Source organism: Mesoplodon mirus (genome assembly GCF_964341445.2).
Source record: "Mesoplodon mirus genome assembly, chromosome: 7".
In the NCBI taxonomy this organism is placed as follows: Eukaryota; Metazoa; Chordata; class Mammalia; order Artiodactyla; family Ziphiidae; genus Mesoplodon; species Mesoplodon mirus.
Genome location: NC_138983.1, coordinates 116,738,195 through 116,756,028, shown reverse-complemented (window position 1 = coordinate 116,756,028; position 17,834 = coordinate 116,738,195). Strand labels below are relative to the sequence as shown.

Here is a 17,834-nt window from a genome sequence, read left to right as displayed (position 1 = left end):
ATGTATATAGTATAATGGCCTTAGCTTAGTAAGGTATATAATACAGTAGTGTATCTGCACTAAGCCTTAAATTCCCAATGTTACAGTTAATTCTATAGTTTTCATGCTTAATGTCTTCTCTGCACCAAATTTTGCTGTACAAACTATATAGTGGTCACTGATTAATATTAATCTATGTTCTTAAGAGAAAGGAAAGTGATAATCTTTGGAAAAAAAGATGGTAATAATACTGTGGAGGGAGCATGATGGAAGGTTTCTTACTTGCTGATAATTCTTTTTCTGGTAATTTCACAGGTATGTTCACTTTGTGGTAACTCACTTATACTTGAGATGTTTGTACACTTTTCTGTATATGTTATACTTCAATCAAAATAGTTGATTTAAGAAAAATAAGCAGAAAATCAAAACAAACCATACAAACAGACCTCTTACTTCCCCAATAAAGCACAATTTCTTTGCAAGCACATTATATTGCACTTAGGGTCTTTGTTGAAAGAAAACAAAAACTTATCTTTAAACTCTGGAATCATTCAGCTTGGTAAGATGTTCACACTTGGTATCCATGGAAGAGCAAATTCACATCTTCTATTTCAAGTTTTTCCCAAAATGTGTGTGTGTATTTTAAAGTAGAAAGGGAGACTTAACTGTTCTATACAAGTTTTCATGTGTATTTGTTTATCTCTACCTTTCTCATTCTCTTTTTCTTGCTCTCTCTTACTCACTGTATTAGTTGGACCTCTATAGTTGAATTTCTTTAAGTTTACTACAAATATGATACAACTAAAATAGAGTATAAGAATAGAAGAACAACTCTATCTTACAAACTTACAACATCCCCATCCAGGTGGTATAGGCCCACCAATCAACTCAAAATATTCAAATCCCTCTAACTAAACTCATCTTTCTCCCTCACTATGAAGATTTATTCTTATACCTGATCCTCCTGCAGCAGCACAATTCTCCCAAGCCAAAACCTTAGAAACACTGTTAACTCAATTCTCTCCAATATCAGCCCCATTCATATTACCATGTTCCACCTCTGGGAAGTCTGTCTCTACCCTCTTTCTTTCCATTCCCATTGCTATAATCCTACCTGGCACTCCTAATATCTTGCTTGAATTATTGCAAAAGCCTCCCACTTCCTATTCCAAGCTACTCCCCAATCCAATTTTTAAAAATGTATTTATTTGGCTGTGCGGGTCTTAGTTGCGGCATGCAAGATCTTCAGTTGTGGCATGCGTGATCTAGTTCCCTGACCAGGGATCGAACCCAGGTCCCATGCACTGGGAGCACAGAGTCTTAGCCACTGGACCACCAGGGAAGTCCCCCCGACTCCAATTAATCTTTCATACAGACACTAGATTAATTTTTCTGATGGGTAAGTTTGAGCGTAGCATTATTTGTTTAAAAAATATTCAATGGCCTCCCTACCTTCTGAATGAAGTTCAAGCCTGGCTTTCAATCTCTATAGAGAACTTCTATAAGCAACCACTAAATCTGCCCCTTCTCTGGCCAATATCAGAGTTATATGAAAGAGGATATATACTGCACATAATAAAAAGCAAAACAAACAAAAAAGGGAAAAAAGATCCAACTCAGTCCAATTTCTGAACAAATAAATATGACTATCACTCAAGATGGAAGAAGCCAAAGAAAAATCAGAAGTAAGAAAAAAAGAAATCCCATCCATAGTTGAAAAATGTCTGGTTGTAAGCAAACTGGAATGTTACTTCTTTGAATGTGAATCTAAATCTAGTTTGTAGGCTCCAAAGACTGAAAGGAACTGGAAGAAATATTATTGCTATATTTGAGCAATTTCTAAGACTCTATCCAAACTTGATTCTTAAATTCCTTAACAAAGCACACTAAGGTCGTCATCCATGTAAAAGAAAACACCAGAATAGACACTGTAGCATGGCTACTACCTCTGATCATTTCTTTCTTTTAATGAGGAACTTACAACATAAAATAAATAAAAACTATTTAAAAGACTGATGTTCTCTTATCAAGTAATTAATACTTTATCTCACAACAAGAAAAGTTTGAAAACACCCTCCCATAAAAAGAAGAAATATCCCCTAGTAGTAATGGTTTGGTGCTCATTCATTCAGTGTTTGCAGCCACTATTTTACAGAATGTAATTACCATCAATATTAAGAATCAACTGTATCTCTCAGGATCATACTTTACTTGATACCTGAAAATCCCTAATATGGTTAACTTTAGGTAGGCACAAAACATAATAGAAGGAGATTGATTAAAAATTAAGTACATTAAATATAGAAAAGTCTAGAGCAGGGATGGCAAACAGATTTTATCTTGCACATTAGCTCTGAAGAACAATGAGTTCTGAGTAAGGTGCCTTCTGAAGTTGTACTTTGGTTCACTGGGAACGAATACTAAAATCAATTAGTAATATTGGTCACAGAAGTGAGAAAGGATAAATAATGTTACCTGCTTCATGTATATACCACCCCTGGGCTACTGTACTTCAAATAATCTCAAAGAATAAACAATTACAAAATTACTTACTGCTTCAACAGAGTTACATTCTCGCCTTGTTTCTAAATAACGTAGGGCTCGTTTTTCTTCTTCTTTTAATTTAGCATCTGCCTGTCCAGAAGCAAAATAGCAATCATTTTAAGAAAATCAAGAAAATAGCTCAAATTACCACATACACTAAGTTCTCACTTACATATTTCATATAATTCTGTACACCATTTTGTTGTAAATACGAGGGTGCCTGTGTTCTATAAAATCTCTCTGTTGAATCCAAGTATGCCTTCTCAAAATTGTCCCTATAAATTTGAAGCTTATCCTCTGGATTAGAACAAAGGTTAACTGAAAAACAGAAAATAAAATTTTACTCTAATTATGATTCAAATCAGTATTTTGAGTACAATAAATGAAATAACAACTATTGAGGAGTCATGTTCAAGGAACTGTGACAATGCTCAAGAGAACATAAAGCCATGAAAGACATAATCCTTCTCTATAAGAAACTTAAAAAGATAACAGTACAGAGTAGTAAAGTGACAAATAGTATAGATAACATGAACTATTTTATTTTTGAATAGGAAAGAGACTGATTTCAAAGTGGATGATCAAGAAACCATTCACAGAAAAGATGGGATTTGAATTGAGTCTTTAGGAACAAAGTAGGATTTACACTGATTAGTAAAGGAAGTAAATATTCAGAAGTAGAACAACACAAGATCAAATCGAGGTATAACAATGAGTTTGTCTGCGTGGATTGTAAGGTTAATAGAAGATAAGGTAGCATAGTAAGTTAGGAATGGTTATGGAGAACCCCAAATCTCTGGCTAAGTAACCTGAATTTAGCATGTCCTACCACTAAGTGGGTAAGAAAAACACCAATAAAATTATACTTAAAAATTAATCTTGTGAAAGTATAAGGGCTAAATAATAGCAATAACATCACTATAAGAAGACTGTTTGAAAAGTCTAGAAGTAGAATTCAAAGAAGTCTTAACTAGTGGCAGTTGAAATAAAAAGGAATAAATTTCAGGGACATGGCTAATTAAAATCTAGACTTGATACCTAAAGAAACACAATGGCAATGGAGAAAGCAAGTCAAAGATCAATAAAGGTTCATTTATATAAAACTTTCTTATCGGCAACTATTTTGCGTCAGGCATTCTATGTTCAGTAAAGATATAGTGTCAAGAACATAGTTAAATACACTGAGGTATTATGAGAGGGAAGCACAGGTACTATGAAGCACCTAACCTACTCTGGGAATTAGGAAAGGCCTCCACGGGGCAACAGAGAATGAGGATGAGTTAGCAAATAAAAGAGGAGGAAAAGTATTCTGGTCAGAGGAAACAGCACATTTGATTGAATGAAAAATGAGAGTATCACTATCAGACACTGAAAAGTTTAGAAATTCCAGAATGTACATATGGAATAAACTGATGTCCTAAAAATATAAGTGCAAAACCAGTTACCTTTCATAAGCTAGAGACTCAAATCTACATTTCTCTAATATAGGTTGCTAAAAAGATTCACTAGCCAAGAAATGAGTGAAATGGAGAAAATAAATATTAACCACACGAATATGAACTTTTGTAGTTTTCATTAAAACAGAATATCTTTTATGTACTCTTAATTTCACGTGGCACTAAAAGTAGATGTGACTATATTCTAATAAACATAACTTTGAGACTACTATTCTATAATTGTCTTAATTTCCATGAAAAGGAAATCTGATCATAAAGGTTCAGAACATACCATAGGATTCTCTTACTCCAATGACAAGCTGAGAATCAAAAGCTTCTCCTAATCTTTCAGCATGTACCAGCTTCATTGCACTATCTTGAAGTCTGTTTTTTATATTTGAAAAGATTGACTCATTCCATGTATCAAGCATAAGCTAGGAAAAAAAGAAGAAAATATGCCATCATTTCAATTATTAATATAACAAGTACCATAAATACACACAAAAAAATTTAAGTACAAATGCTAAAAAAGGAAATAAAATTCTTAGACCTCCATTCACTTGAATACTATAGGAAAGCAACTATTTATTTATTGATTGATTGATTGATTGATTGATTGATTGGCTCCTTTGGGTCTTCGTTGCCAGGTGCAGGCTTTCTCTAGTTGTGGTGAGCGGGTATTAATCTTCATTGCGGTGTGTGGGCTTCTCATTGTGGTGGCTTCTCTTGTTGCGGAGCATGGGCTGGGCGCACTGGGCTTCAGTAGTTGCAGCATGCAGGTTCAGTAGTTGTGGCACTCAGGCCCTAGAGCACAAGGGCTTCAGTAGTTGCAGTGCATGGGCTCAGCAGTTACGGCACGTGAGCTCTAGGGTGTGCAGGATTCAGTAGTTGTGGGACGCAGACTCAGTAGTTTTGGCTTGTGGGCTCTAGAGTGCAGTCTCAGTAGCCGTGGTGCAAGGGCTTAGTTGCTCTGCGGCAGGTGGGATTCTCCCGGACCAGGGATCAACCCGTGTCCCCTGCACTGGCAGGTGGATTCTTAAGCACCGCGCCACCAAGGAAGTCCCAGGAAAGCAGTATATTTAAATTTGGTAACTATCATGTGGTAAATACTGACAAAAGAACAAGTGTTTCAGAATCAAACACAACTGGATTTGAATTCCAGCTGTTACTTATCTGCCTGCTTTCTCATCTGTAAAATAGTGAAAATAACAGTACAAATTTCAAGTGCTTGTGTAAAAATTAAATATCGTAATACATGGAAAATGTTACTTTCTCTATAGTTCCAAGGTTGTATTTCAGAGATACTGATATGTGTTTGGGATGGTCATATGCATGTTTGTACAAATATATGATAAATGTGAAAAGGACCAAATGAAAATATGTTTGATAATCTCAAAAAGAAAAGAATATACAAATCCACCCTATGGATGTTCTGTTTAAATGATGAAAATGGCATATACATATTCATGAGTATGCTGTCAGCATTAGTATAAATTTTAAGGCTGGGAAGGGGCAACAAGGTCCAAGACACTATTTAAATGCCTGAGCTGATTGCTAGAACCATCACAGCAAGCAGTGAGTTGTTCAAAGTTCAAATGGCATTTTTTACTTTTCACATCTGTGGTTCCATTTGATTCTTACAAGTAGACATATATGTGTGTGTGTGTGTGTGTGTGTGTGTGTATATTTATGAATATGAAAAATGAGGACAGCAAGGTTAGGGCATTATTGACTGAAGAACTGAAAGGGAAACCTGAGACTCTTCAATTTTAGAGCTGAGTTCTTTCCATTAATTCATGAGTTGTTACTGGGCACAGAGCTTTTAACTAGAAACTATGCAAAATATGAAAATAAACATGGTACATACTGAGTTTATAATAACTAGAATTAAGTAAAAAAATGATAAAGATGACAGCAGTTTAGCCACAATTAAACACAAAGATACCAAAAGGTAACCTAATAAGGAAAGACTTTTTGAACAGAAAAAAAGTAATGGAATTTATAGAAAGGTAAAAGTACAGAGAAAGAATAATGAAATAAAATTATGAAGATAAAACTAGGAAAAGGAGAAAGTGAAAAGGAAAAGCAAACGAGGTAATGTTTGAAGACACAGATTTACAGCTTAAGATCACATAAAAGAAGAAAGAGAACTGAAGCTAAAAAAAGATGAAAGAAAACTAATATTATTCAATAAAACCCGGTAAAAGCTGAAAAGGAATTTATATGTGAAGTAGAAAAACTCATTTCAGTGTAAATTGCTTTCAAAAGTCTTCAACTCACCCTATTTCTGAAGAACATAAGGGAAAAATGGGAAAACTAACTTACCTTTCGAACAATACTGTCTTCTACATTTGATTTTTTATTGCTGCCCTGTTTACCCATTAAAGTAATCTCTAGTTGACAGAAAGGCTTCGGTAAAATATCACACTGTGTAAAGAATTTTCGCCATTCAACAATATAAGCTTTTAGCAAAGCTGTATCATCTTGATGGCTCAGTACTCGCTGAAAAAAAAAGAATCATACCAATTTTAAATAAACACAGGTGCTCAGAGAATAATGGAACATATTCATGCCATAAATTTAAAATATTTTATTTACAGTATAACCTATTTTATACCCAAAAGAAATTAAAACATACATATATATCAAAGAGAAATTAAAACTTGTTCACATAGCCTTACTGTAATGAACATTTCACAATATATACATATATCGAATCATCATGTTGTACACCTGAAACCAATAAAATGTTATATGTTGATTACACTTCAATGAAAAAACCCCCTATATCCTTTAGCTATTACCTTCCTACCTTCCTCCCTTCCTAGTTCCCCCCCTCCCCGCCCAGCCCTAAGCAACCACTAATCTGTTTTCTGTGTCTACGTATTTGCCTATTCTGGACTTGCATATGAATGAGATTACATAATATGTAGACTTTTATGACTGACTCCTTTTATATGGCATAGTTTTTCAGGGCTTGTCCAAGTTGTAGTATATGTCAGTACTTTATTCTGTTTTACTGCTAAATACTATTCCATTTTATGGACATACCACACTTTTTTTATCTGTTTGTCCACTGATGAACATTTGGGTCATTTCCACCTTTGGCTATCATGAATAATGCTGCTATAAACGTCTGTGTACCAAAAAAAAAAAAAAAAAAAAACCACAAAAAACTTGTGCACACTCACCAAGAAGGGGACACAAATAACTAAAATCAAAGATGAAAGAGGAGACATTACAACTGATACCACAGATATACAAAGAATCATGAGAGACTACTACAAACAATTAAACACCAACAAATCTGACAACCTATAAGAAATGGATAAATTCCTGGAAACATATAATCGACAAAACTTAATGGTGAGGAAAAGAAAATCTGATAGACAGATTACTGGTAAGTTATCAAGACTGAATTCATAATAAAAAAATTCCCAACAAATGAAAGTCCAGGATCAGATGGCTTCACTGGTGAATCTTACCAAACATTTAAAGCAGAACTAATACCAACCCTTCTTAAACTCTTCCAAAAAACAGGGAACACTTCCAAACTCATTTTATAAGGTTAGCATTACCCTGATACCAAAATCAGACAAAGATGCCACAAAAAAAGAAAATTACAAGCCAGAATCCCTAATGAATGCAGCTGCAAAAATTCTGAAAAAAATACTAGCAAGTCAAATTCTACAGCACAATAAAAGGATCATACACCATGATCAAGTGGGATTTACTCCAGGGATGCAAGGATGGGTCAACATTCACTAATTAATCAGTGTGAAACACCACATTAACAGAATGACTAAAAATCATATAATCATCTCAATAGATGCAGAAAAAGGATTTGACAAAATGCAATATCTATTTATGATTAAGAACTCTCAAAAATGTAGGTATAGAGGGAATGTATCCCAATGTAATAATGGCCATATATGACAAGCTCACAGCTAACATCGTATTCAATGGTGAAAAGCTGAAACGTTTTCTTCTAAGATGTGGAATAAGACAAGGATGCCTACTCTCACCACTCCTATTCAAAACAGTACTTGAAATCTTGTCCAGAGCAATTAGGCAAGAAAAAGAAACAAAAGGCACCCAAATTGGAAAGAAAGGAATAAAACTGTCACTATTTGCAGATGACATGATATTATATACAGAAAAACACTAAAGACTCCACCAAAAAATAACAAATGAATTAAGTGAAGTTGCAGAATAGAAAAATCAATATACAAAAATCTGTTGAGTTTCTATACACTAATAACAAACTACCAAAAAGAGAAATTAGGGGGAAAGAATCCTGTTTAAAATCACATCAAAAAGAATAAAATACCTAAAAATAAATTTAACTGTGGAGGTGAAAGACCTACACTGAAACACTGATGAAAGAAACTGAATAAGACACAAATAAATGAAAAGATATTCTGTGCTCACAGACTGTTACAATGCTATTGTTAAAATGTCCACACTGGGACTTCCCTGGTGGTCCAGTGGGTAAGACTCCACACTCCCAGTGCAGGGGGCCCAGGTTTGATCCCTGGTCGGGGAACTAGATCCCGCATGTATGCCACAACTAAGAATTTGCATGCTGCAACTAAGAAGTCCACACGTCGCAACGAAGGTCCCGCATGCCGAAACTAAGATCCAGGGCAGCCAAAATAAAAATAAATAAATAAATAAATAAATAAAATGTTCACACTACTCAAAGTAGTACAGATTCAGTGCAATCCCTATCAAAATTCCAATGACATTTTTCACAGAAATAGAACCAAGAATCCTAAAATTTGTATGGAACCATAAAAGACCCTGCATAGCCAAAGCAGTCTTGAGAAATAAGAACAAAGCTGGAGGCATCACGCTTCCTGATTTCAAATTACATTACAAAGCTAGTCATCAAAACAGTATGGTATTGGCATAAAAAGAGACCAAACAGATCAGCAGAACAAAACAGAAAGCTCAGAAATAAACCCACACATATTTGGTCAATTAGTTTATGACAGAGGAGGCAAAATATATGTGGGGAAAGAACAGTCTCTTCAATAAATGGTGTTAGGAAAACTGGAGAGCCACATTCAAAAGAATGAAACTAGACCACTATCTTATAAAAATTAACTCAAAATGAATTAAAGACTTGAACATCAGACCTGAAACCATAAAACTTCTAAAAGAAAACATAGGTAGCAAATTCCTTGACACCAGTCTTGGTGATGATCTTTTGGATTTGACACCAAAAGCAAAGGTACAAAAGCAAAAATAAACAAATGGGACTACCTCAAACTAAAAAGCTTCTGCACATCAAGCGAAACCATTAACAAAACAAAAGGCAACCTATGGGAGAAAATATTTGCAAATCATATATCTGATGTGGGGTTAATATGCAAAGTATATATAAAGAACTCACACAACTCAAAAGCAAAAATTCTGATTAAAAATGAACAGAGGGACTTCCCTAGTGGCACAGTGGTTAAGAATCCACCTACCAATGCAGGGGACATGGGTTTGATCCTTGGTCTGGGAAGAACCCACATGCCGTGGAGCAACTAAGCCCATGCGCCACAACTACTGAGCCTGCACTCTAGAGCCCATGAGCCACAACTACGGAGCCCGCACGCCTAGAGCCAATGCTCCACAACGAGAGAAGCCACTGCAATGAGAAGCCCGAGCACCACAGCGAAAAGCAGGCCCTGCTCACCACATCTAGAGAAAGCCTGTGCTCAGCAACGAAGACACAACGCAGCCAAAATAAATAAATAAATAAACTAATTTTTTAAAAAATGAGCAGAGGATCTGAATAGGCATTTTCCCAAAGACACAGAGATGGCCAACAGGTACATGAAAAGATGCTCAACATCACTAATCACCAGAAAAATGCAAGTCAAAACCACAAGAAGATATCACCCCATCCCTGTTAGAATGGCTATTATCAAAAAGACAACAAATAAGTGTTGTTGAGGATGTGGAGAAAGGAAACCCTTGTACATTGTTGGTGGGAATGTATATTGGTGCAGCCACTACGGAAAACAGCATGGGATTCCTCAAAAAATTAAAAACAGAATTATCATATTTTCCAGCAATTCCACTTCTTGGTATCTATCCAAAGAAAACAAAAACACTAATTCAAAATGACATATGTACCCCCATGTTCACTTCAGCATTATCTACAACAGCCAAGACATGGAAACAACCTAAATGTCCAACAATGGATGAACTGATAAAGAAAATGTGGTATATAGACACAATAGAATATCATTGAGCCATACAAGAGAATGAAATCTTGCCATCTGTGACAACATGGATGGATACCTTGAGAGCATTACGCTTAGTGAAATAAGTCAGAGAAAGACAAATAAATACCTTATGATCTCACTTACATGTGGAATCAAAAACCAAACCCCCAAAAACCCAAAAAACCCAACAAAAAAAAAATCCCAAGCTTACAGATACAGAGAACAGATTGGTGATTGCCAGGCAGGGGGATGGGGAGGAGAGGGATCAAAATGGGTGAAGGGGGTCAAAAGGTACAAACTTCCGGTTATAAAAATAAATTAGGGGGACTTCCCTGGTGGCACAGTGGTTAAGAATCCACCCGCCAACGCAGGAGACACGGGTTCGAGCCCTGGTCCGGGAAGATCCCACATGCTACAGAGTAACTAAGCCCATGTGCCACAACTACTGAGCCTGAGCTCTAGAGCCCACAAGCCACAACTACTGAGCCTGCATGCCACAATTACTGAAGCCCGCGTGCCTAGAGCCCGTGCTCTACAACAAGAGAAGCTACCGCAATGAGAAGCCCATGCACCGCAACAAAGAGTAGCCCTTGCTCTCCGCAGCTAGAGAAAAGCCCACGCGCAGCAATGAAGACCCAATGCAGCCAAAAATAAATTAATTAATTAATTAAAAAAATTAAAAAGTCACAGAGGTGTAATGTACAGCATGGTGACTACAGTTAATATTATTGTAGTACACATTTGAAAGCTGCTAAGAAGAGTAAATCTTAAAAGTTCTCATCACAAGAAAAAAAATTTGTAACTACGTATGGTGACGGATGTGAAAGTAGACTTCCTGTGGTGATCATTTTGCAATATATACAAATATTGAATCATTATGTTGTACACCTGAAACTAGTATAATGTTATGTGTCAATTATACCTAAAACAAAACCTGTGCACAAATGTTCATAGCAGCATTATTCAAAACAGACAAAAAGTAGTGAGAACCCAATGTCTATCAATGACAAATAGGTAAACAAAATACAGCATAGTCATACAACGGAATATTATTCTGCCATAAGAAGGAATGAAATAGTGCTAAATGCTACAATATAGATGAACCTTGAAAACATTATCCCAAGTGAAAGAAGTCAGTCATAAAAGGCCACATATTGTAGGATTCCATTTATAGGAAATGTCCAGAATAAACAAATCCATAGGGACAGAAAGTAGATTAGTGTTTGCCAAAGTGGGGGGAGGGGGGTCATGCGGAAGTAACTGCTAATGGGTACAGAGTTTCTATATGGGCTGATGAAAATGTTCTAAAATTAGTGGGTGATGGCTGTACAACTTTATGAATATAGTAAAACACACAGAATTATACACTTTTTTAAAGTGTGAATTTTGGTATGTAAATTATCTCTCTCTTTTTTTTTTTTTTAAAGATCCTAGTCTATTTCTCCACCACTGGACTTTAGCTGGTCCTGTGACTAACTCTGACCAACAAAATGTTGTAGATGTGACATTGTGAGACTTCTGAGCCAAGACCTGAAGAGATTTGCAAGATTACACTATCACACCTCAAAGACTGGTTTCCTTGAGAACAAGAAACCATGTGAGGGGGAAAAAGCCCCAGAGGGAAGCCAGGATAGTACCAAACACCAGGAATATGAGAAAAGCTCTCTTAGACCATCCAGTCCCTGCAGAGCCTTACTGCTGCCATATTAATAAGCTCAGGCAAAATCAGGTGAGCCTAGCCCAAACTGGTAAGCCACAGAATTATGTATTGGGTTGGCCAAAAAGTTTGTTCAGGTTTTTCCACATGTTGTTACAGGAAACCCGAACGAGCTTTTTGGCCAACCCAATACAAATAAAGGGTTACGTTAATCTTAAAAACAAAACAAACAAAACAAAAACACAAGAAAAAAATTCAATATCCTAATAACTTTCCAAGCATTGCATATTTATTTTTATTTCTTTTTGTCATTTTAAATAATGCTATAATAAACATTTTAATGCTGACTGTCCTATTTGGGAGATTTGGTCCTTCCTAACAGGATAAACTCAATTAGTCTAGTAATTGACTAGTAAACTCACGAAGCTAGATCTTCTTAAAAGTTTTTAAATGTTTTAAAATTATACACCCATGTCTGGCACTGCCAGTCCTGCAATTTAACTGCTCTGAATTAGTGGCACTAAATCCCATCCTCGAGTTCTTGCTAAGGTCTACATTCCAAACTTTCCTGGATCGTTCCAAACATCATTCCAAACCCTGAACATACTTTGTTTTCTAGTGTGAAGTATATTTCTAAATATTTCTAAGATGATTCTTTATGAGCCCATTTCCAGAAACTAAGGAATAATGCTCTATCAATTTGAAATAAACATAATTTATCTTCACCAAAAGTCATAAATAGATAAGCTGATATGCTTTCCACCAATGCAAGCAGAAACTGTTTTCCTAAATCAGTTCTAGAAAATGTATGTTTTGATTAAACTGTGATATTGAAACATTTAATTTTTCTAAGCAAACCTGGTGATTTATTTTCATTAAAAGATAATTTCCTAAAAAGAAAGATAATTTCCTTATAAAACTCTAATTTTAAAAAAATCATTGACCAAGACAGCAGAATTAACGGTGTCATCAATAAAACATTTCATTCTGTAAGTAATATCCTATGTGAGATCATTCTTATTTTATCATGGTAGTGGCTACTAACAGAATTAAATATATACCAAGCATATTCAATTTCAGTATCTTCCTTTAAGTTACATATTCATTTTTAATTTCTAACTGCTAACACTTATTAATATTCAACAAGATTTCTAACAGACTTTTACTAATGTTGTACAAGACAATGATGTAAAAATTCAAATAAAGAACAACAAATTCTAGCTCTCTAGTTTTCAAACTTCATTTTATAGAAAGGAAAATAATCTCATGTCTTTAGGCCCTTCTTCAAAGTGGTAAAGGATGCATTAGTGATGCCAGAGTTGATCTGAAATAATACTTTACCTCTGCATTAATTTTTCCCAAAAGACAAAGGTATTAATAAAGACAAAAAAAAACTAGCTCTTACATAACTGACCTAATGCCTAAATGAGCTCTATCTTCATTTCAATAATATTAAACACTTATACATATCATCAACTCAAGAGTGCTGAATTTCAGCTCAGCAACAGAAATGCAAAGGACAGTCCAAGAATTACAGTCGGAGAAGTATTTAGAATTGAAGAAAACTGCTGTCAGCTTGAAAAGAGGTATTAATTGTGAGGAAAAAAATGATTTATGTGAACTGATATGTGGCCAAAAAAATAATGGTGGTGGGGATTTCTAAAGAATGCATTAAAAATGAAATTCTTTTTATAGCACCTTTTAATTGAGGATAATAATATATTCTTTTGAAAGAAATGTCAGTGGGGGGGGAACAACAAATGACAATCATTTCATTAAAATGACAATCATTTCATTAAAAAATTTATTTAGCCAAGTGTGTCAAAAGTTAATGTGATATTTTAAAATTACTTCAGGAAGCCCTACATTCAAAATCAGAAAATAAGATATTCTCTGAGTAAAGTCTTAAACAATATATAGATGCAAAACTTACTGCCTGTGCTTGCTTAATAAACTCAAGAATATCTTCTTTTAAAGCCTGATGAATTTTTGCTGGGCCTTTATCATCCCAGAGACAGACTGCATGTACATCCCTGTAAAAATAAAGCAGGTAAACAAACATTAACACTGGAAAAAGAACAAAGATCTCTGTTCTGTTTCAATACAGTTTCCATGGACCATGCTAAGGGTGCTTGAATCCATTCACATGAACCAAGCATTCTTTGTAAGCTGTCTCATATACAAACATTTGTTTCTATTTTCTTTGTCATTGCTTTCCTTAAATCTTTGCCACTTACTGATTAAATTTTTTAATTATAAAAGGATCTCCCAATCAGACTCCCAAAGTTAAATACTATCAATATTTTCTTGTGCAAAGACAAGTATAAATCCTTTAATATATAACACAATATATATAAACTATCCTTTTTTAGAAAATTTGTAATTTAAATACCATTACAGCAGAATTCCTAGCTTCCCCCATACATTCATCACATTTACACATCAATTACCACTGTGCCTCCTTTATTTAAAATAAACAGAAACAAAAGCTCTTTAAACTATAAAGCTGACATATTTTACCCAAAGGTCATTCATTATAGAAATATATTTAATATTAATACATGTTCACAGAGTGAATTTTTTAATTACTATATTGTAGAGCAGGGAAACATAACAAAAGGATAGAGTCTTATACTGGAGATTCTTTTATTCAAAAAATGTTTCCCAGTACTTTAAAGAGCCCCTACCATAAAAAATGTCAAAAAAACCCAAAAAATATCTCTAGAATTGTAACATTATAACAATGGCCAAATAGTCTGTTTTACATTCAGATTCTTAGGGACATAATTATAATCCAAAGTTCTGTCTGCATATTAATTTGAACTTGCTTTCATCATTTGTTAAATTCAGCTTAATAGTGGTATCTGGCCCAGAGCAGATGTACTAAGCACACAAATATTTGTTAAATAACAAGATAATAGGTAACAGCTAACTGCTTACTATATGCCAAATATTATTCTAAGCTGTTTTAACTTACTTAACCTTCACAGCAACCCTGAAGTAGTACTATTTTATTGCCATTTTACAGATGGGGAAACTGAGCCAAAGAAAGGTTAAGTAACATTCCCAAGATTACCCAGCTAGTATATGGCAATTACACGGGCAATTGGGCTCTAGAGCCCACATCAAACCATTTCCCTTAATTTACCCTTGCACCCCTCTAATCCATCCAACAGTAGCTAAGGTGATCATCATAAAACTCAAATTACATCTTACTGCCTCTGTATTTCAAATCCTCCAACGGTTTCCCATTGCCTTTTGAATAAAGTACAAAATGGTTAATTGACCCCTGTAATACCTCTGCAATCTCACCTCATGGCTAAAGAAATCTAGAGTCTAAAAGAAGAAACTGATACAAAAATTGATTATATTTAAGTATGTTTATGACTACTAAGCCTATAAACATAAGATGGTTTAGGAACCCAAGGAGAAGGAAAGGATGGAAGTGACAGGTAAAGAGAAAAAGGGAAGACTCTATAGATCACTAGGGTGTATGCAGTGAACTATTAACGAATCAATTTGGCTTGGCTGTCAAGTGTGAAGTGGGGAATGATAAGCAAGAAACTGGGCAAACTAACCCTTTTATAATTCCATCACAGTCCTATTGTATCCATCAGCTAAATGTCTCTCCAATTTGGACATTTCCATCCATCACCACTACCACAGTCAAAATTACCGTCATCTCTTACTTAATTTACTATAACACAAACTAGCATGTATTGACTGCTTACGATGTACGAAGCACTTCACACATATTGACCCATGCAGTGGTTTAGGTTTTCCAAAAAAGAGATGGGATCAGACATGCAAGAGAGATTTATTGAGGGTAATGCCTGTGAGGGACAATGGGAAGTGAGCTACAGGAAGCTGGGCAAAACATAAGCTCACAATGCTGGTCTGATCCCTGTAAGGAAGAGTAGGAAGGATGAAGGTTGGGTAGCAAGAGTCTTAGACTACACAGCAGTTCTAAGAAAGTTTGGTAAAGCTATTTAAGAGTTTTAGAGCAAAAGTCACCCATTAAAGGAGTTCCATACCTCCCCAAAATAGGACTACCTTAGTATCCCTGCCTACTCAAACCCACTGCAGGTACATGTCAGAAGGACTCAAATGTGACTTGAGTCTCATAAGGCAAGAGGGAATGGTGTTGAGTTGGGTACCCAGGAAAGAGTCAAACTTGTGATCAGTACCTCTTCTCCAGCTCCCTTTCCTCAACCTCCAGGTGCTCTTATATGTTGTTACATCATGGAAGAATATCTTCAATACACTCTTATTTGAAACACAATACTTCTCACCACCACACAATAAAACATGTCAAGTCTCCTGGTCAATTTTCATACACATTTTGAGGAATATATTATAATACACTTGAGGACTGTATGATGATAATACCCTAAAAGACCTCTATGTTCCTCTCCCTAATCCTACTCTCTCATCCATCCCCAGAAGTAACTAAGCCTGAATCTGTCATTTTATTTTCAAGTTTTACAGCATACTATGAGGGTTTCTGAACGTTATAGAAATTATATCAAATAATAATTTTTTCAAATAATTTTTTTACTCAACACGTTTCTACTATTTACTCATATAGGTGGATGTAGTTCTCGTTCATGCACTTTATCTTTTTTTAAAGATTTATTTATTTATTTGTTTGTTTATTTATTTATGGCTATGTAGGCTCTTCGTTGCTGTGCGCGGGCTTTCTCTAGCTGCGGTGAGCGGGGGCTACTCTTTGTTGCAGTGCGCGGGCTTCTCATTGTGGTGGCTTCTCTTTGTTGCTGAGCACGGGGTCTAGGTGCGTGGGCTTCAGTAGTTGTGGTTCACAGGCTCTAGAGCACAGGCTCAGTAGTTGTGGCTCACGGTCTTAGTTGCTCCGTGGCATGTGGGATCTTCCTGGACCAGGGCTCAAACCCGTGTCCCCTGCACTGGTAGGCAGATTCTTAATCACTGCACCACCAGGGAAGCCCCATGCACTTTATCTTTTATATAAAATGGCACTTCAACATAAAAGGGAAGGAGTAATGGATGAGCAATAAATATCTGAAATTAAATCTGGATAAGAACACAGTCTCTTGGATTACATAACTAAGTGTTTTTAAAAAGAGACATGCTGTTAAGGGAAATTCTTTTTATTCATTTATTTTTAAATATTTATTTATGTATTTATTTATTTCGCTGCGCCAGGTCTTAGTTGCAGCACACTGGATCGTTGTTGCCATGTGCAGGATCTTCGATGTGGCATGTGGGATCTAGTTCCCTGACCAGGGTTCAAACCCAGGCCCCCTGAATTGGGAGAGTGGAATCTTAACCACTGGACCACCAGGGAAGTCCCAGGGAATTCTTTTTATTTTTTATTTTATTTATTTATTTTAAAAATATTTTCTTGATTTGTTTATTTATTTATTTATTTTGGCTGCGTTGGGTCTTCGTTGCTGCGCACAGGCTTCTCATTGCAGTGGCTTCTCTTGTTGTGGAGCACAGGCTCTAGGCGCACAGCTTCAGTAGTTGTGGCACACAGGCTCTAGAGTGCATGCTCAGTAGCTGTAGCACACGGGGTTAGTTGCTCCGCGGCACGTGGGATCTTCCCGGACCAGGGCTCAAATCCGTGTACCCTGCATTAGCAGGCAGATTCTTAACAACTGTGCCACCAGGGAAGTCCCCCAGGGAATTCTTTTTAAATACTTAACTATATTAGAAAAATCAAGGGGTTGGGGAGTGGGAGAATGATGAAGTAAAAACTTTTTAAAGGTTTCAAGAGGACAGACAGAAGGTATGAGAGAAGAAGAGGTAAGAAGTATTCCAAAGGTTTCAACTTCCTCAAGTTAAACAGGAAGTAAAAGAGAAACAGTGTGACCCTGGTACAAAAAATAGGTATTCTGGGGACTTCCCTGGTGATCCAGTGGTAAAGAATCTGCCTTCCAGCACAGGAAACGCAGGTTCAATCCCTGGTTGGGGAACTTAAGATCCCACAAGCCGTATGGCACAGCCAAAAAAAAA

General features: G+C 35.8%; 1 protein-coding gene across 1 annotated transcript in view; it reads right to left on the bottom strand.

Moving 5' to 3' along the window:
• Positions 1-17,834, bottom strand: part of CUL5 (cullin 5) — a 99,987-nt gene that overhangs the window by 49,947 nt on the left and 32,206 nt on the right. The window contains exons 3-7 of the mRNA XM_082626594.1: positions 13,774-13,873; positions 6,285-6,461; positions 4,252-4,393; positions 2,696-2,841; positions 2,533-2,613 (exon numbers count right to left, since the gene is read on the bottom strand). Coding sequence (XP_082482720.1) covers positions 2,533-2,613; positions 2,696-2,841; positions 4,252-4,393; positions 6,285-6,461; positions 13,774-13,873 — 646 coding nt within the window. The remainder of the gene's footprint in view (positions 1-2,532; positions 2,614-2,695; positions 2,842-4,251; positions 4,394-6,284; positions 6,462-13,773; positions 13,874-17,834) is intronic.